Source organism: Zalophus californianus, chromosome 12, assembly GCF_009762305.2.
Source record: "Zalophus californianus isolate mZalCal1 chromosome 12, mZalCal1.pri.v2, whole genome shotgun sequence".
NCBI classification, from domain to species: domain Eukaryota; kingdom Metazoa; phylum Chordata; class Mammalia; order Carnivora; family Otariidae; genus Zalophus; species Zalophus californianus.
Window position 1 is genome coordinate 88,208,128 of NC_045606.1, and position 21,151 is coordinate 88,229,278.

The window sequence follows — 21,151 nt, forward strand, 5'->3', positions numbered from 1 at the left end:
TATTCCAACTCTGGTCCTTGTTCCTCTGTGTTTTGCTGTGCCCAATCCATACAACTGCCTCTGACTCCACAAAAATACCTTTTAGATCAAGGATAAAAGAAGACACTGGATAAAACTTTAGCAGACCTGGACTGCCTCGCCTGTCAAACAGAACTAACACTCCTCGGGGTGGCTGAGAAAATCAAATGAGATATGAACAAATGCCATAAAAAATATATAGGGTGGTTCACGTGACATATTTATTATGTAGAGGGGCCTGTATGATTCATTAAATTGGATTCACTTCTATTTCACTCTCTGTTGAGTTGCAAGTTTCATTCTGATCGTATACTGTGTTCCAAAGGAATTTTCATACTTTGTGCTTGGCTATCTTCTGTGATATGACTGGCCCCCAAGCATGCTAGGCTTCCAAAAATCAGACACAGAGAAAATGCTCTGAAATGTTACCTGTCACTCCCCCTAGAGCCCAGCACCCTTGGAGAGGGCTTGGGACCTCAACTGCAGATTAGAAAAAGCAAAGCCATTTTATCTGCCCTTTCCCTTAGTTGTAAATTAAGGAGAAAATTCAAAAGATTTAAAATGATGGCTTTATCCCAATCAAAATTAAACCCTGCTATCTGTCGGTCATTTACTTGTCTGGTTTTACATCTAAGTTAGCAAAGGTCCTCAGGCTCAGCAGGATCCTGTGATCTTCCACACCACTGTCTTTTCCCTCCTGAACCTCTTGTAACTGGTGAACTCTTACTCAGCTGGAAGGCCCAGCTCGACAGTCATCCTCTGGAAAACATCTTCCCAGAGGTCCCTTGTCAAAGTGACTGATTTCCCACCTTGAATCTCCCATGGCTCTTTAAATGTATATTAATTATTGTCTTATTATCAACATTAATTAGTTTTATTATTACCATTTTTATTATGACTGTTTTATATGCTTATTTGTTCATATGTCTGTTTCCCCCAGCAAATTAAGAGCAACTCTAGATTAAAAACTACATCTTACTTTTATTTCCCCAAAAACCAGCCGCAATATGAATAAATGAAGGAGGAAACAGCTACTTCAATTCGTATCTGTGTGCCAAGGCAGAATCTTGCTCACTTTGCCAAGATATTTATAGAGGGGCAGAAATGTTACTTACCTTTGTGATGTTCCCCAAATACACCATCCATGTCTTTCTTGGGGTTCCATCATTCCCTTGCTGAGCCACTGCACTCCCTGTCTTTTCTCTAGAGATATGAAGAAACTCATCTCATGTATTTCTCTGATTATTAAGTATAACTGGACTACTACCTCCTATAATTTTAACCATTATGCTTATTTAGTTGCATCATGGAGGCAAATGATATTAATGTGGTAAGAATCAATTCCTTTTAGTTGGCCAATTTGCTCCAGTACTCAAACCCTTTAGTATTACTTGCAATTAACATTTGCATTGTAAGACCAGATAACTATCAAATTATAGGCTTCATACCAAACCCTAAGGAGTCCAACAGTGAACAAACTATATAATCAAAAATTTCTCTAATGGAAGACCAAGTCTGTTGTCTGGAAGACTAACCTTCTTCATTTAATCCCAGGAGGATAGGCAGAAGTAGATGAGGGGTAGGGTCAACCTCAGGCTAGCATTTATCAATACTCTTTCTGAAATAAAGAGTGTTTAACATGCAAGTTGAATCTCAAAGTTTAGACTCTAAATAGCAGATTGTTTTCTAGTATTGGGATGTAGTGATGAACCAAAAAACAAAATAAAGAAATACATTAAAATTCATTTAACCAAGTTATGGGGGGTTAATTTTATTTTCAGTGAAGTGGAGCACTTTTTGTTCTTATAATACATACACCTCAAAAAGTATGATTTAGAAGAAAGAGGAGGAGAAGTTATAAATAACTATTAGTCAAAACTCTAAGATTCAGATTAATTCAGTTCACATCGACTGTGATACAACACATTCTACATGAAGTATTGAGTTTCTTCATTATAAAAGTATGCCCTTTGGTTAATTTGTCAACATAAAATTTATAATTAGAATACACTTAGTGAATTGAAACACCCAGGAATACCAGAAGTACTATAGCATATAATACCAGAAGTGTACTATAGCATAACCTCAAAACTGTATCTTTGAATTTTTAATTTTTAATTCTTAGATCCACTGAAGAAGAGTCAGAAGGAAAGATAATTTGAAGTTATCCTAGAAAGACACTGAATTCTGAAATACCTAGGAGAATCTCAAATTACATCAGCACTCTCCACTCTGCAACATACTTTAGAAAGCTGGATGTATATTTCAGATCATTGGCTCTCAAATTTAAAATGTCTGTCTGCTATTATTTGTATAAGTATTATCTATTTTCTTTTCTTTGTTGTCTTCATGAGGTCTTAAAATTAAAAAGCTTTCCAGATGGATTTTGGCTTTTAAATGAGAAAAATGAATATGCTTTTTTATTAAATGTTTTGACTGAAAAACCTGCCTGGTTCTATTCTATAATTAATGAACAAGAAAAGAGCTCCATTTGCTTTTCCTGCCTTGACCCTAATGATAGTTTGATTTCATTGCTCAATAACTTCAAAGTAAAATAGCATCTTAAAGCTGAAAAGATTTTCTCCTAGTCTATTTCTAATCTCCTCTCTCAAGCTGCCACCATAAAGGCATCCAAGAATTCTACAAAGACAATTTCTAATAAACTCAATAAATTCAACACATAAGTGTTGAATTACATTAGATCTCCCAGATGTAAGCAAGTGTAAGCTAACTGTAATCTATTGTCTTAGTCACTTGGGGCTGCTATAACAGAACATCATAGACCTGATGGCTTAAACAACAAACATTTATTTCTTGCAGTTCTGGAGGCTGGGAGGTCCGAGATCAAGGTGTCGGCAGATCCATTATCTAGAGAGGGCCCACTTTCTAATTTGCAGTTGGCCGTTTTCTTGTTTATCCTCATTTGGTGGAGATAGAGATAGAAAAAGCAAGCTGTCTTGTGTCTCTCCTTATAAAGGCACTAATCCCATTTGTGAGGACTTTGCCTTCATGACCTAAATACCTCCCAGAGTCCCCACCTCCTTATACTATCATGCTGGGGGTTAGGATTTCAACATATGAATTTTTCAAGGATATGAATATTCGATCCAAATCATCTGTGTGTTAGAGAGTCTGAACAAAGAATGGGCCAGTAGAAGAGGTTCGAATGAATGCCAAGTCCAAGACCAGGGTTGGCAGTGGCATCTGAGACTATCCAAATGAGATAGACTTTGAATCTCAAGGTTTGTTCATTCTTGTGACATGAGAAATATTCTCTCCACTGAGGGAGGTGTTTCCTTACGTCTCCCCTTGGCTTGGGTAAAATATTCCTCATGACGATTTTACCTCCCTTTGCTCTGATTTCACACTCATGAAGAAGTCTTTGGGGACTATGAGGCTTCCTGACATTATGACTTTGAGGAATGGTGGGAATATGAGAGAGCTCTCCAGGCACTGAAGAGGGTGGTCATTCATTCTCTTAATTAATTGACATTAATTAGCATTCTGATGTACACATCAGTGTCTTGTGAGTCTGGAAGCCAGTCAGTCTCCCTGAGACCTATTAACTTTAAGAACTCCCAAAATCCAGTTGGCGGTACAGTACAGCAGAGCTTCTAGAACCTATAGTGTACTGAATACTCTGGGAGGAGCAGCCAACAGGCCTTATTGTTGCAGTATCTCTACTCCATTGATGTCCCTCTTCAACCCGGAGAGCCAATGACAAGTGTGTGTGGAGCATCTGCTCCATGCCTAACACTGTTCTAGGCTTTATCAGGTGCAAACGAGGTGTTAGGAAAAATCCCTGCCAGCAAAAGGTTGTAATTTATTTGGTGAGAAAAGGTATGTACACATGAACAATGAATAAATAAGACTCTGTGTGTAGCCATCTATTTCTATCTATAGATAGGTATCATAATCATGTACTGATTGGTGTGATCTGTTAGTTACAAAATAGGACAGTACCTAACAAAGTGTCATTTTTATAATATAAACAGTAAACACTACACCCTAAGTATCCAAAATAATGGACTATTTTTCTAGCAATAAGAACAAATACATGTTTTAATCCATGCCTGACCTCCCTCCCCCCAAAAAAATCTGGATTTGATGCCAGCTATAAAAGCCATGTGTAAATTTAATATACAGATGCAGAAAGTGGACACCAGCCGATAAGTTTATAGTTGTGGAAATATTTAGATACTTTGAACAAGAGTGATACACACTGAGAAATCTGTGGCTTATGAACTAACATGCTTCCTTTGAAGATTTGACCTTTTCTCTTACACTAGAATTATATCCTTGAGTCCTCGTGATAGTTTCTTAATTTCCTTCCCGTTCAGTTGTATCTATGGATAATAAATTGTACATTCTTTTTCTTTTTTTTTTGGTTAGGGGTGGGTGGAGGGAGGGAGAGGGAGAGAGAGAATCTTAAGCAGGCTTCACATCCAGCAATCTCACAACCCTGGGATCATGACCTGAGCCAAAATTAAGAGTTGGATGCTTAACCGACCGAGCCACCTGGGCACCCCACAAATTCTGCATTCTAAGGCACTTCAGTGTGGCCTAGATTCAGCTTCCTTTGGGTAGAAATCATATCCTTCCTGTACATACTTCTTTCCTAGAATTATATAAGGTATGTATAATTATTTTCACTGAGACCAGAACCAGGGTTTTATAGATGTGCACTAGCAAGCATTTAGTCAAACAGCTGTTGTTGGAACCCCACTATTTGCAAGCACTGTTTTATTATTTTTAAAGATATATTTCAAGCTGGAGGGCAGAGGAGGGGTTGGAGGCATGGTCCTCTTTAGATAGAAACTTTTCTCTCTAGGGAAAGAGAGTAGTCTAGCTGGTCTAAAATCCCAGATTTTAAAAAGAGCTTAGAGAGTAGACCTAAATAATTGTTGCCAAAGAGTTTAAACAGAAATGGGGAGCCTCACAGCAAGTTAGCTGGAGTGGCTGACTCATACATGACAACATAACTATTTTTCAAATGCACGCAAACAAGAGTGGGCTCAAATATTCTCATCTTTCCTCCTGAGATGGCAAAGTACAAAGAAATAGTCACATGTGCAGAAACTTTATAGTGGTGGGGCTAGATACTGGTTCTTAAAGAATCACTAGAATTCAGAGAAGCAAAGGGAATTTTAAAAGGCTAGGCAAAAGGAGAAGGAACATCTTTGTTGGGTAAAAGCAGAAAACTTGAGGAAATATCAGGCAAATGGTGGCAAATGCTAATCATCTTTTCACCAAACAAAAGTTCCCTTTATGATAAATGTTAGGGTGCAATGCACTGATTGAAGATGTGTATTAGACTGCCAGTGGGAATACAACTAGAGGTCAGGATATGCTCAAGGGAAAGAGCCAGCGGTGGAATGCTGGGACTCGAGAATTGGCCTTGGGAAGGAGAGAATGCCCACTGTTCACAAAGTGGTAGCATCATAGTGAGGGGACCGGCATACCACCATGAGAAATACAGAAGGATGTCTCACTCCTACACTCCCATCCTGATTCAGCCTAGAACCAAATACACATGATGGTGGCATTGATGGTGATCCCACGGCGGGGGGGGGAACCAAATGTGGAGGGGGGGAAATAGCCCAAAGAAGTAGCTCACAAGAAAGTGGATTGAACACAGATTCAGGAGAATAGCTACCTCCAGGTGGGAAGGGAGAGAATGCTATTCTAAAAGAGCACACAGGGGCACTAAGTTACTTTGAAATCTTTATTTCTCAGCCAGATGGTGAGCAGATAGATGTTCATTATGATTTTCCTTATTCCTTTTTGTTTGTCTAAAGGATTTCAGAATAGGGGCACCTGGGTGGTTCAGTTGCTTAAGTGTCTGCCTTCGGCTCAGGTCATGATCTTGGGGTCCTGGGATCGAGTCCCAAGTTGTCGGGCTCCAGGCTCAGTGGGGAGTCTGCTTCTCCCTCTGCCCCTCCACTCCTCCCCCTGCTTGTGTTTGCTCTCTCTCTCTCTCTCTCTCTCAAATAAATACATAAAATCCTTTAAAAAATAAAATAAAAATAAAAACAAAAGATTTCAGAATAAAATATAACTTTAAGAAGGCGCAGAAGGCTTATAGCTGTTACCCATGTATCTTCAATCAGAATCTACCTATGGGTATCAATAGAATCACATTACTAGTAATATACTTCTTGATGCTACCTGTTCATGCAGGATGACCACCCCACCACCAATCAAAAAAAAAAAAAGTCCTCTCTGATTGTTTCTGGAAGTCTATCTCACATAAGCTCATACACCACGTGTGACCTCCCATGGCTCCTTGCTGCTAGGCCCCTATCCCAGTGAGGCCCTGGTCCCTGCTCTGCCACCAAGTCATTTCAGAGGAGCCTCCACTGCCACTGCCCTGGGGCCCACCGTGAGACCCTGGGCCTATATCAAAGGCACTGTCTGGTGTCCTTGTGCTCCAAACTTTCAAGCTACCAAAGTGGCTCTGCATCCCCTTCAGCCCTCCAGAATTCCAGAACCGTGCTGTGTTCTGGACAGATGTAGGGATGGTGACTCTGTCCTCTGCTCTACTACTCTTTGTCACTCAGGCACCAAAGCTTGGCCTAGACTCAGCAAACACGTTGTGGAAACAGCTTCAGCTTCTCTGCACTCCCCCTTTCCTCAGGGCACAGACATGTGGCAATGGGGTTGGGCTAAGGGACCAATTCCAAGGCATGTGATAGCCAACAACTACCCAGACCCCCATGCAAATCACCCCCCCCCCCGCCAACCCATGTCACCACTCAGTCACACCCAGATGCATCTCAATTCCAGTGGTAGACACAACAAAGCTTGAGGCCAGGCCACCATTCCCATCACTTATCCTTCCATTTTGACTCAATTACAGAAAAAATAAATCCACTTGGTCAAAGTAATTATTTGCTCATTATGAAGCCACGTGCACTAATTGATTTATGCAGCACATATTCCAGAAGGCCTGCTCTCCGCCAGGCACTGTGCTAACTGGAGCAACAAGAGGGTCAGAAAGATGGCTGAGACACAGTACGCCTCCTCAAGGAGCTCACAGCCTACCAAGTGGAGCAACAAATACATCAGCACACTGTTAGTACAATCTAGAACCTTGAACCCCATGTTGCCTCAAATAGATAGACTTCCCAGGTATTGAAATTCAGGGAGGTACTCTTTGAAAGATCTTTTTCCTCCCTTTTTGAAATCAGGTGTTGTATTCCTCAGTAACTGAGACCTTCGACAAGGAAAATACAATACAGAATATCCTGAAAGAGTTGAAAGATGGGCCTCTGAGAACACTATGAAGCTCTCTCTGTGAGGGTCAAGTAATGACAACAAAACTATTCTCACAGTAAATACTGGAAATAGACTGATGGAGCGACAGATCTGGAGAGGAAGGGGAAAAAAAGTCCTAGATTTAGCACAGAAGTGAATGAACCATCTCTGTTAAGAGATGCTATTGTCAATGTGAAAACGATGTTAAGATGTGTTAACAGGAACATGGCAGGCAGCACTGGGCCTTCATCCAGGCTCATTCAGCCTTGGTCAAGCCTTTATGATGTCCAATTTTGGTTTCCTGCTTGAAGAGTTGTTATAGTTCAGGCTGATATTAAAAGAATGGAAAAGAGGCGCTGGCGTCTAGCCTAGAAAAGACGAGGCTACGGGATGATTTAATACCTGTGGCCCTGATAGAGAGATAAGTGGATTTCTATTTCAGCAACAGGAAGTGTAGTTCAGTAACAGAATAAATGGAGCATAAGAGCGATTAAACACCAGGGCCTTGATCACAGGATGTCATCTTTGAAGTATAGTTCTTCAGTCCTGCTGCTTGCAGAGTACTGTTCACTTTGTATCTTGCATTAGAATTGTTGCACGCATATCTGACCTCCCTTTGGGGCTGACCTTCTCATCTTTGGATCCCCTACCTACAGCAGGTCCCTCGGTGACCGGCTTGTAGTAAATATTCAAATGGTGTTAAGTGCGGAGGGGCAAGGGGGGAACCTGTTGGGACAAACTACATGGCCACCATTATAAGGGAGGTAAGAGAGTGTAGCGCCCAAGACCCGTTACAGGCCTACGAACAGATCATGCAAAGAATAGTTCAGAGAACTGTGTCAGCAAAGGCCACGAGGATACTAATGAAGGACAGGTCGTTGCACGGGAAGAGTATGGTGAGGGGTAAGCGGTGACTTTCCATAGCAGTCCTCCAGCCCCAGCCAGCCCACCGCAGATCCCTAAAGGAAGACACAACCGGAACTAAGAAGGCATTAACGAAGACACAGTGGGGCCGGAAAGGCAAGGAGAAGGCGCTACTGGAAGGTAGAAAGCAGAAGAAAGAGCGAAGGGGCATCTGTAATTTCTGCAATGGGACCTGGTTAAAGGGAGGAGGATTTCATGGGAAGATTTCTTGGGAGGACGCATCAAAATGCACTATCACCAGCCAATACAAAGCAGTATCATTCCAGTACACATGTTCAGTGCTGTGGGGGTAGTGAGATGCCATGAGCTGTGGAGGGCAGACTACAAGGGGCCAGTGGAAAGTGGGAAAGAGGGTCTGCTTGCAGATATGTAGTTAACCCCTTCCCTTCCATTCCTATCCACCCCTTGATGAGTAGCTGTCTAGGTTAGATGTTACATCTTGCAATGACGCAAATGCCTCATTCTAAGGATAGAGAGTCTATGAATTTCTTTATAAGAAAATATTTTTCAGGAGGCTTTTTAAAAACTCCCTTTAAAATATTGAACTGTTGCCTCTCAAGTAAGCAGATGTCTTTGGGGTTTGAGTTTCTGTAGGAAGTAAGTGGCTGTTTGTATGTGTGCGTGTGTGTGTGTGTGTGTGTGTGTGTGTGTCTCTAAAGTGCATTAGGCCAGTACACAGGCGCTTCCCACATGCCTCTCTTTTCCCTAGGGAATTGTTCCAAGGTAGAAGCTGTTCTCAAACAACCATTGCAGACTATAAAGTCTGGAACAGATCATGTGGTCCAGTCTCCTACCTCCATGAAGTTAAGTTATTTGTTTAAATCATATTTTATTATTAATAAAAGACCATCCTGTGGTGGGAGCTATTCCCTTCTATTGCACTGACCTCCTTCAAACCTTCTCAGCACAGGGTCTCTTTGATTAAAAAATTAAATAAAGTATCCAGAAATGAAGGATGCCGTGAGTGATTTGAGACTGGCCCAGACTTCCATTTTCTCTACTAAAAGAGTCCTGAAATGTCCTACGTGTGATCCCCGCTATCTTGCTGAAGGATGGATGACTGCTTCAGTTGTTCATGGTGCCAGTTCTGGAAGCTGGACACTGAGTACCCATCTGTGCTACAGGGTGAAAGCACGTATGTCTGCTGGTCTCTGCAGGAACACAGTGCTGTTCACAAATGAATCTTTGGTATGTTCTTCCTAATTTCTCTCTTCTCTCCTCTCCAGCCCTGGCTAGCCGGACCCCAGAGGGCTACCTGGAAGTTGTTGTCTATGCCAGCCCTGCTCTTAGCTCATGATTAACTTCTCTCCCCGCCTCTCAACTGCATCCAGTCTCCCTTTCGTGGGCCTTTGTGTTCTTCCTGTTCCCCGCTGGTGTCTGACCCAGGTCCAAAACGCACTTCTCTCTTCACTGTTATCATGTCAGTACCCTACCCTAAGTAGCATGAGTTATGACACCTGCTACTTTTACTATCACAAACTGAAGACAGACAGCTACTTCCCAGATGCATTCCATTAATAATAAGGGGCCAACAAAGAGTGTGCATGATGTCCCTCTTCTTATCTTTACAGCCAGGAAAAGAGCGTGGTGGGTATAGCCTTTATACAGCTTGCCATTAGCATACCTTTAGTATATAATGTCAGCATATCAGGAAGATTTCTAAACTCTTGCTCTCCTCCATGGACGGTAAGTGGTGTGTGTGTGTGTGTGTGTGTGTCTGTGTGTGTGTGTGTGTGTCTGTGTGTCTGTGTGTCTGTGTGTTGTGAGAGAGAGAGAGGACTGGCCTGGAAGAATCACAGAATTTTTTCTAAGCTACTCTATTTTATGAGCTTGTTTCATATATACCAAAACTATACTTGCCACCTCAAAACTGGAGTATATTGGGAGGAGGGGGAAATCAGGAGTTGAAACGAATTCCCAAGGGCAAATGAGTCCCATAATCAAATATATTAGTTTCCTATCACTGCTGTCACAACCACAAACTTGGTGGCTTCAAACAGCACAAACTGATTCTCTACTGCACTAGAGGTTCGAAGTCCAACACAGGCCTCACTGGGCTAAAATCAAGGCGTGGGCAGGGCTCCATCCTTCTGGAGGCTCTAGGGGCGAATCCATTTCCTTGCCTTTCCAGCTTCTAGAGGCTGGCCTCGACCTTGGACTCTTGGCCCCCTTCCTCCATCTTCATCGCCAGCAATGTGCATCTCCCTAACCATTCCTCTTTAGTCACATCTCTCCCTGACCACAGCCAGAGACGGTTCTCTGACTTTAAAGACCCATGTGATTAGATTGGGCACATCTGGAAAATCCAGGATAATCTCCATCTCAATGCCTGTAACTTAATTACATCGGCAGAGTCCCTTCTTGCTGTGTACTTTTCATAAATTCTGGAGATTAGGACATGGATGTCTTTGGGAGGAGCATTATTCTGCCTGCCACGGCAAAATACTGAATATTTTGAAGGGAAAAAAATTAAATGGGCAAACTTTGGTGGAAAGGGGAATAGCAAAATGCCTCAATACATGTTTCTATCTCAGCTCTGGAACAGTCAACTCAAGCCGAGTCAGTGAGTATTCTATTAAGGCCTCTAGTATGAAGGCAGACATAGCTCTATTTTTATGAGTGGTTCACGCACTTTATATAGTCAACATATGTTGAGTGACGATATGTATAATCAAAGAGATATTTAAATGTGTATATATAATGATATATGGAGATAACTTTGAAATTCACTAAACTATATTTACTCTAGAAACCATGACTTTGATGACAGCATAGTATTTAAGCAGGAAAACAACCCAAATTTTCTAGGGACTTGAAATGACAAGAGCATCGAATCTAACTGAATTAAACTTCTTTAAGTTGAGCACAAGAGCCCCTCCTGCAGCTCTGCTCAAATTTGACCTGTTCAAATGCTCTGTGCTTCTGAGCCCTTGTTTGTGACAAGAAACATCTCCAAGATGTTTTTCATTCTGTGAAGGGGCTCTCAGTGTGTGTAGCTGATTGCTTCTCCCACTATTTACGCAAAGAATCATCTCAGCCCTCTGTTGTGGAGATCTGACTTGTTCTCCTTATCTGACAGAAAGCCTGTCCCATAAGTATCCACCTTCCCCAGCACCAATCTGACCATTGCCTGTTGGAGATGGAGAACCGCTCATCACTCCAGCCAGGACGGACAGAGAGTCCTTTCCAGATGGAATCAACACCACCCCCTCCTCAGGGGGCTGGGCTTTGGTTGCTTCCCAAACTGTTGCTGACCAGGCTCCCATGCCTGGCTTGGCTGATGAGATCACCACACCAGAGTGCCCTGGGTACAGACCAGGCCGGCTGTTGCAACATGTTCCTAGGCAGGCCGTTGCCCTCGTTTTACTGAGGAGCGTGAGCACCGAACACCCCGTATGATCCAGCAGTTCACTGACAGGGCCATCTCTCTTCTCCCTTTTGCCTTTGGTTTGCATTTTTATATCCTGCATCCATCTTTCCCTGCATAAAAGGGATAAGAGGGGTTTCTCAGATTTGATTTCTCAGTGGGAACTGTTTGCTTTGGAAAGCACCTACACCGATGCTAATTGAGAACAGAGCTCAGAATGAGGGCCTGAGAACTGCACCCCTGTGAACTTTTTGGTGGGCTGATTTCTGCTGATCTCTTCTGCATTGGATTGTGCAGGCAAGTGATACCATGATCAACTGTTTTCCAAAAGGCTGCGCACATGGATCAGTGTCCTTTCCTTTGACTAGTTCTCTACCTTGGAATAATTATTTGTAATTAATCATAAAAGGTCTTCATCATGAAAACTACTGAGAATCCTGGCCCCTACTACCCAGTAATAACAGTCTGGAAATCTCCCAAGTAATCTGTGCCCTTTACAGTCTAAACAGGATGGGCCTCTATTAGAGAGATTACAGTAAAAAATAACAATCAGCTCTCTGATGATCCTGTGCGGAGGGAAAGGGTGGGGAGGAGTAGATTTGGCAGAGGACAAGCCCAGACTTTCGTCACAGGGACAGACCAAAGTGTTAACACAAAGGGAGAACACGGGAGCATCCTGCACCCTGCATTTAAGCCACAGAAAATATGGCACCTCCGGGCGGCCGGCCCACGCCCTGACCGCCGGGAGGGTCTCAGTACCTCCAGCAACCCGGCGCCCCTTCCAGCTGCGGACATGCTCGGGGGATCGGGATTGCAGGGAAGACGCAGCCTGGCCGCGCTCTCCCAGTGAGTGCTCATTTTGCCTCTTCGGTTTACATTTTTCTTTCTTTCTTTCTTTCTTTTTTTCTTTCTTTCTTTCTTTCTTTTTCTTTCTTTCTTTCTTTTTCTTTCTTTCTTTCTTTCTTTTTCTTTCTTTCTTTCTTTCTTTCTTTCTTTCTTTCTTTCTTTCTTTCTTTCTTTCTTTCTTCTTTCTTTCTTCTTTCTTTTCTTTTCTTTTTCTTTTTTTTTAAATGAAGGAATTCTTTAAAAAAGAAAAAGGAAAGGAAAGGAAAAAATTTAATTGTGGGAGTGGGAGGGGAGAGGAGAAATCAGGAGGCAAAGGCAGGCGGGCAGTATGTAAATTTCAGACCTGTATGAAACTTTCTGGTCTAAACTTTATGGTTGGTCTAATTGGTTTTCCTCCTTGCCATTTTTATGGTGGCTTGTAGACCATTTGCAGGGGTTTATACCTAGGCACGGGGCTTCTCTACTGCAAATACTGATCCACGAAGTATTGTGTTTCTAAAGATCTGCTGTTAATTTAGACCTGAGCCCTTTGCTCAGAATGATCCATTTGCAGGAATCAGAGATTTTGGCTAAAGCACACATTGCCCAATCCTTAAAGTCAACAGCCCAAAGCCCTTAATATACTGACCATCTGACTGTGACCAAACAAGATTGAGAGCACATGCAATTGATCAGGGAATTGTTCAGATAACAGGCTCCAAGGTTTAGGATCATGAAACCCTGGAATGTTAAAGCTACAAGGGGCCTCTAGGATTGTTTGCTGCGATGTTCTCATTCTATAGACAAGGAGGTGAAACCCAGAGGGGTAACTCAACTTACCCAAAGCCAGACAACAGTCAGTATCGAAGCTAATGTCTTTGTAGTTGCAGGCAAGAGCCCTTTTCATGCTGGTGTTTATGAGGTTTGGAAAACTGACTGGGTCTTGGGAAAAGGTACCGCACAAGAGTGAGAATACCAAATGGCCTTTCAGTAAATCTTTCCCATTTTTGAGAGTTTTGGCAGCGATTCAGCATGACAGTTGTTCCAGTTGTTCCAGCATTTGTGCAACAGTTAATCAAATAAACAGAGGGACTCAATGGGGTCCTAAAAACGAGATCTACCTCCACCACATTAGTAGATCTCTTGGATCACCCCTTTCTGTAAGTGTGATCACTCAAGTGTGAGAGCTCCAAGGGGTTTTAGAGGTTATCTGTATAGGCCAGTGGTTATCAAACTAGTTGTTTTGGGTTTTTTGTTTGTTTGTTTTTTAGTAAATTTATTGTTACAAGGAATTCTGTTACGTAAAGGAGATGCTCTGGTTGAATGGGTGGGTTTGGCTCTAGAGCTCCTCACCCCTCTGACACTCCCAGATCATGCCCCATTGCTTACCTCCACTCCACTCCCTATCTTTTCTCTACCCCACCCCACTCTGCCCACTCCACCAAAACTTCCTTGGAATCCTGGATCTCCATGGTACAGTTCGGAAACTGCTGGTCTTGTTTAATTCCTTTATTTCAGATGAGGAAAGTGATGCACACAGTAGGGAAGGGTTTGCCCAGTGTTACACAGCTGGCCAACATCAGAGCCTGGGATGCTGGGAAAGAGTCCCATCTGTGTGTCTGCACACACACGAATGTCCTGTGTTTCTCTCTCAACCCCTAGGTTCTGGCTTTTCCCACTCCATCATGCCTGTGGTTCTGTCAGTTTACTTTCTCCATATCTCTCTCACTCCCCCCTCCATCATTTCCTGAATCTCAACAGTTACTGCCTTTCACATGGACCATTATAATTGCCTCTCATCGCATCCTGGCCTCAGTCTCTCTCCCTTTCTGATCCTGTCCGCTCCCTCCTCTTCCAACCGCCTTTGAGGATGGAACCCCTTCTCCTTAATGTTGCATTCAAAGTTCTCTACAATCTGGGGCGCCTGCGTGGCTCAGTCTTTAAGCGTCTGCCTTCGGCTCAGGTCATGATCCCAGGTCCTGGGATCGAGCCCCGGGCGGGGTTCCCTGCTCCGTGGGGAGCCTGCTTCTCCCTCTGCCTCTGCCTGCCGCCTTTCCTACTTGTGCTCTCTCTCTGTCTGTCAAATAAATAAATAAAGCCTTAAAAAAAAAAGGTCTCTACAGTCTGCCTCAGTATCCCTTGTCATTTTGACCTGCCCCTACTGCAGCTGAGTCAGACCACTCACTGTTCCCCACATTCATCCGGTGCAGGCCACCTCCATGCCTTGGTTCACTCTGTTCCCTACACGGGAACACGCCGTGCGCCTCGGTCCCCTCCTCTGGAATAAAGGCCTTAAACAAGATTAGGGTTTCCCGAACTATTCCATGGAAATGTGGGATTCCAGCGAAGTTTTAGAGGGGGTGGGGTGAGGTGGGGTGGAGAAGTGATGGGAGTGGGGTGGGCACGAGGGGGTCTGCCTCCCCTGCTTCTGACTGCTTCCCTCCTGTCATTCAAGGCCCCAGTCAAATAGCACCTTCCTCCACAAACCTTCCTCAGTCCTGTTTTCTCTCTATGCTAGTAAGTTACGTCCAACCTTCTATGATTAGCCTTGTACTAAAGTTAGGGGTGAGCACGCCTGTCTTCCCCACAACAGGTAGCAATTTATTTACGGGCCGGAACTATTTTGAATCTTTGAATCTTAAGGTTCCAGTGTGGTGCTGATGCAAAAAAAAAAAAAAAAACTTAAATGTCCTATTATTGGGTAAACCAAACTCAGTTTATCCAAGTTCACACTTTTCCTTTGATTCCTTTGAACACAGGAAGCTTCTGCACTTCCTGCTTTAGGAGAAGTATTAGGTTAAATGCCTAAACAGGTGCCCAACAGAATGATTTTTAAATTCCTTTACATTTGCATCAGATAATTTATCTGAGTTTCATTGCCTACAGAGCAAATACAGAACAAGTTTTTTTTTTTTTTTTTTTTTTTTTTAATGAGGCACATTGAAATTCCTGAATGCCAAGACCTGCACAGAGCCATGTTATCTTCAGGGCAGGTGTGAATGGCCTCTCAGTTATTTAGATTTCACGGTGTTGTGTAATCTATTCCTGGTGGGATTATTGAGAGATACTGTCATTTGCGATCTAATATTTTCACTGCTACTTTTCTCATTTCCCCAAAGCCCTCATGAAGTCTCCTTAAGTCAGAATTTCATGTTTCTTGTAAATATTCATACTTTAGTCCATTAAGAGTTATGTTTCTCATAAAGAAGTACACTTTTATATATCCTGACAATGAAAAGGTTTTGTTCTTATGTCACATTTTGTAACAAATGTGGAAGGGGATATAAAGTTTAAAACCATGGAATCCAAAAAACATAAGAAATTATATAGGAAATGAGTCTCACTTTATGCTGCTTCTCACATGCCTCCCAGCCCATCAAAAACGGCTTTGCAGAGGCAGGTCCAACTGCAGTAAGAGGACTGGGGTCAGGGGAGGTGCTCCTCTGCCATCTGGAGGCTCATTTGCTCCTGGCATTCCTAACCGTATTGATGAGGATGCGTTTTTCCCATGGAAACGCAGCCTTGCTTCTCAATATTAGCTTCAGATACATCTTGGGCTTAAAAAGGTGGTTGTGGGCTGGCCCGAGTTCCCAACTGCCATGTATAATGATGTTTGAAGTTCCAAAAACCAATTTGCAAATTAAGGTTTGGAAACAAGCTTTTCGTAAATGTAGGACTGCTTGGATTCATTTCCAAGCCTAATTGAATTTTTAAGAGGAGCCTTTAAAAATCTGTAAACCTGACTCATTTCCATGCATTCATTCAACAAATATTCATTGAAGGTTTTCTGTGCCAGTTAGTGGTGCTGGACCAAGCGCTAAGAACATAAAAAAGGACAAAACACAGGTTCTGGCTTCACGATGATCTAGTCTTTTAACCTCTCACCCACTGCAGGACTGTAGGAAACTTTTCTCAGCCCTCCCGCCCCACACAACGCACGGATTCCCTGGTCCGCTCAGGGCTGTGCCTCCTGGCAGAGCAGTCTGGCCACCTGACCAGCTTAGCTACATTAGTGTTTTCCTCTTTCCTTTTTTCTTGTGACCATCTGAAAGAAATACAAGTTTCTTTTAACTGACACCTAAGGTAACTTAAGTACAATAAACTTAAGTTCATTTTGTGACTCAGTATCATATGTATATACACACACATAAATGTATTTGAAACAAATAGTTTACAGAACAGTGCGCACTCTTACTATGTACAATGCCCTTGGATATTTCTTTTTTTTTTAAGATTGATTTATTTGAGAGAGAGAGTGTGAGTGGGGGGACAGGCAGAGGGGGAGAGAGAGACAATCTCAAGCAGACTCCACACTGAGTGTGGAGCCCGAGGTGGGCCTCGATCTCAGGACTCTGAAATCACAACCTGAGCCAAAATTGAGTGTCAGATGCTTAACCGACCGAGCCACCCAGGTGAACATATATTTCTCTTTTCTTTTAAGTTGTACTGCAGATTTCTCTTGTTTTCAACTTTATTGAGGTATAATTGGCAGATAAAGTTGTAATATCTTCAAAGTGTACATACAGTGTGGTGATTTGATAGACATATACATCATAAAAGATTCCCCCATCAAGTGAATTAACATGTACATCACCTCCCGTATTTACCTTTTTTTTAAAGATTTTATTTATTTATTTGAGAGAGAGAATGAGGTAGAGAGAGAGAGCACGAGAGGGGGGAGTCAGAGGGAGAAGCAGACTCCCTGCTGAGCAGAGAGCCCGATGCGGGACTCGATCCCGGGACTCCAGAATCATGACCTGAGCCGAAGGCAGTCTCTTAACCAACTGAGCCACCCAGCCTCCCCCCCTTTTTTTTTCTTCTTTCTTTTTTGGTGAGAACACTTAAGTTCTACTTTCTCAGCAAATTTTGGTTCTACAATACAGTATTATCCGCTATAGTCACCATGTTATAGGTTAGATCCTCAGACCTTATTCATCTTATAATATAACTGAAAGTGTGTACCCTTTTACCAGCCTCTCCCTATTTCCCCCACCATCCGACCCCTGGCAACCACCATTCTAGTTTGACCTGTTTTTTCTCTCTAATTCCACATATAAGTGATTCCATACAATATTTGTTTTCCTCTGTCTGGTTTATTTCACTCAGCATAATGCCTTCCAGGCTCATCCATGTTGTTGCAAAGGGCAAGATTTCCTTCCTTTTTAAGGCTGAATAATATTCTTATATCACATTTTCTTTATCCATTCCTCCATCAACAGACATTTAGGTTGTTTCCATACCTTGGCTATTGTGAATGATGCTCCAGTGAACATGAGAGCGCACCTCTTTTCAAGAGAGTGACTGACTTTCCTGCCTTCTAATATTTTCTGTACTTTTTAATTTCCTTTAAAAATGCTGGTCATGACCCATTAAATAGATTTCAGAAGCTGCAAATGAGTCACAGACTGAAGTTCGAAAACCACTGAACCTATCACGTGGTCTTGGTATGTCTGGCTGCCTTTGGAGCAGCTTAGGAAGCTCTGTCAGCCTCGTGGCCATCCGGCTGCCTGCTGCAGGAGTCAGCCCAGAGGCTCAACGAGGGGCTTCTCAGAGGGAGATCAGAGGGTCTGGGTTCTGGTCTGGCTCCTTCAGTGACCAGCACTGTGATCTCAAGGAAGCCGCTGCAAGTTGCCACCAACGTGGCTGTAAAATGGAGACGGGCATGCTTGCTGTGTGTGACTTGCAGGACGGCAAGGCCATCCAGTACAGTGACGTGCATTAAAGTATACGGAAAACATTAAGTACAAAGCAAATGCAAGTTATTGTTGAATAGCCTTGTTTTTCCCAATTAAAATTTAATATCAGAGGAACAACTTAGAGGGACCATTTGTTCTTTATAGATTTGGAAAAAGATCCTTGCATGGACTATAATATTATGCAGTTTCATAAATGAAAATCTCAGAGCGGCATTTGTGATGTTGTAACTAGGTTTGTATTTAGGAGCTCAGCTGGGTCATCCTCCCTCCTCTGCCATTAAACACTTTTTTCTGGTTATAAAACCAAGGAAACAGCTGGTGGTCAGTGAGCTTTTAACTCATGAGCCCATTTATGGGCTTTGCCACATAGGGTCAGCTCCAGCCTGCCGGATTTATAAACACTAATTTCTACTGTTTTTAAGACTGCTTTTTTTTTTTTTATTAAAGACAACAGACATTAAACAAAAGTAACCAACAAAGGAGATAATTTTCTTTTAGAGAAAATATGGTACTTTTCTCATTGATCTTTACCTTTTTCTTTATAACTTCATGGTAAACCTCATCTCACACAGACACTGATTAGAATATGTCTGTTAAGTTGTGATATTCCTGTTTAGAGCCTGGTATTCTAGTCTGATATCTTCTATGCTGGTGAATTCCTCTGAGTTGCCCCTTACATGCTGGCTCATCCCGCCCCACTATCCATTTCTTTTCTTTACCTCTCCATGACTGCTTTCTGATCCTTACAAGGAATCTCTACACTCACTTTTTCTAGAATTCAATTCTCCAAAATACCCTCTCTTTCACTTTGTACGTAACAGAGGGAAAATAAAATAGTAATATAATAAGGACTATATTCACTCCAAAGAGGAAATAAATTGGACACTTTTACTCTCTAAAGAGTGAAAACATTCTTTACACAGATCAGCAAGAAGCCACAGCTCCTAACTACCCTGTGTTTTCCAGAGAAAAAATACATAAAGTGCATAAAATTTAAGGAACTTTTTAAAGCTAGCTTCAAGCTAATATCATGACCTTTGTAGCTTCTGCATAAATACTCCCCATAGCTATGTAATAAATTGGTGTGATACGCTTAAGCACTGAATTGAAAAAGACTGTGTTCACATTTTAATAAACAGGTGAGGACCGGGGCTGTATGCTGAGGCATACTGAACCTTTGGAGAAGAAGGGATGGCTTTAAAGAGGAACCTGTTGCTCACCTCTGCCATCTGGCAGCTAAATTTTCTGGAGCGCTGAGCCACTGCTGGTTGGGGAAGGGGTCTCAGCACTCCTTCTACTGGGCAGACCCAGCTTGCACAGCGCAAATTCTTGACAGATGAGAAATTAAGAGCCAGATATCCTGACTCCCATATCTGTGTTTAGACCTTACTCATTACCAAGTGTGTGACCTTGAGAAGGTCACTTAGTTTCACTATGTCTAAGTTTCTTCATCTGTTAAAAAAAAAAAGCATACAAAATATGTGCCTTGCAGGCTTAGTGAAAAGTAAAAGAACCAGCTATGCAAACTCCCTTCCCTCTGAGCACCCCATTCCTAAAGCCCCCGGAAGAGGGGCAGCTTGATATCTTATGCCAACAGAACTACTGATGCTGGGGCAAAAGGCAGCTGAATTCGTTTTGGATTGACATGTATTCACTAAAACATCCATCTAACTCCAGAAATATTAGAGGAACTCTTCATCTCAGATTTTAGTTGTTCCATTTACTACTTAAAGATGATAACCCAGGCGCACCTGGGTGGCTCAGTTTGTTAAGCATCTGACGCTTGGTTTTGGCTCAAGTCATGATCTCAGGGGTCTTGAAACTGAGCCCCACCTTGGGCTCAGCGCTCAGTGGGGAGTCAGCTTGAAGGTTCTTGCTCCCTGCCCCTCCCCCCACGCACATGCGCGCGCTTTCACTCTGTTTCTCAAATAAATAAGTGAATCTTTTTAAAAAAATGATAACCCATACTGCTATACTTTGGATAACTTTGAAGTTAAAGGAAACTTGTTAAAAGTGGACTTTTGGGGCAAAATACCGAATTACTACTTTTCCGACTTGGCCTAAACCAGACACATTATAAAGGAGGATGTAGTAAGAAGTAGGGATCTGTTGGCCAGAGATTTGAATGCCACCAGTCTCTAAGTGATCCTCACAACTGAGGACAGTATAAATGAAGAATATTGACTTCGCAATCCAGATAAATTTGGATTCAGATTCTCATTGCGTCATCTTATTAACTGTGTGCCCTTGAGCAAATTACTTAATCTTGCTGACTTTTTTCAGTTTTTCATGTACAAGAAGAGGAAACCATATGTAAAATGTGCCTGGCATGGTGCCTGGCACTTAGTAAGTGTTCACAAAGTTGTGTGTGTGTGGGGGGGGGGTGATTAACAGTGATCATTATCAGCATGAACTTGGTGCCAAGGGGATGAATCTGAGGTAGCTTCTGGATAATCACAAAAACATGAGAGGCGGTGATGAGTTGTATTATGTCCTAGGACTGCCATAACAAAGTACCACAAACTGGGTGGCTTCGCACAACAGAACCTAATTGTCTCAGTTCTGGAGGCTAGAAGTCTGAAGTTAAGGTGTCTGCAGGGCCATGCTCCCTCTGAATCCTGTAGGGGGAGAATCCTTCCTTGCCTCTTCCAGATTCCGGTAGCCCCAGACGTTTCTTGTTTTGTGGCAGCATAGCCCTGATGCTTCTGTTACTTCATGTGACATTCTCCCTGTTTCTTTTCACATCATCTTCCCTCTGCATCTGTCCCTGTGTCCAAATGTCCCCCTTTTTATGAGAATGCCAGACAGATTAGGGCTCACCCTAATGAATTCACATTAACTTGACACGTCTGTAAAAGTATTATTTCCAAATAAGGTCACATCCTGAGGTACTGGGGGTTAGAACTTCAACATATATTTGGAGCGGACGCACAATTCAACCCGTAGTGTGAGTATACAGACTTCCTAGAAGTGGGAATGCAACAGACCTGGCCATTAACTTCTACATTTTAAAGTTTGCAGGTTTCCAGAAGTTGGCAAATTAAAGCATCCTGTCAAGGCCTAA

The 21,151-nt window shown here is 42.5% G+C and overlaps 1 protein-coding gene across 8 annotated transcripts in view; it reads left to right on the forward strand.

The window, feature by feature from the left end:
- CALD1 (caldesmon 1) overlaps positions 1-21,151 on the forward strand; it is a 205,677-nt gene that overhangs the window by 121,610 nt on the left and 62,916 nt on the right. For 3 of the 8 annotated variants that reach the window (XM_027574496.2, XM_027574498.2, XM_027574501.2), the window contains exon 1: positions 12,160-12,412. The exons of the other annotated variants lie outside the window; for them this stretch is intronic. In XM_027574496.2, coding sequence (XP_027430297.1) covers positions 12,360-12,412 — 53 coding nt within the window. In that variant the 5' untranslated portion in view covers positions 12,160-12,359. Of the gene's footprint in view, positions 1-12,159; positions 12,413-21,151 lie in introns of those variants that run through there. 8 annotated transcript variants of the gene reach the window in all.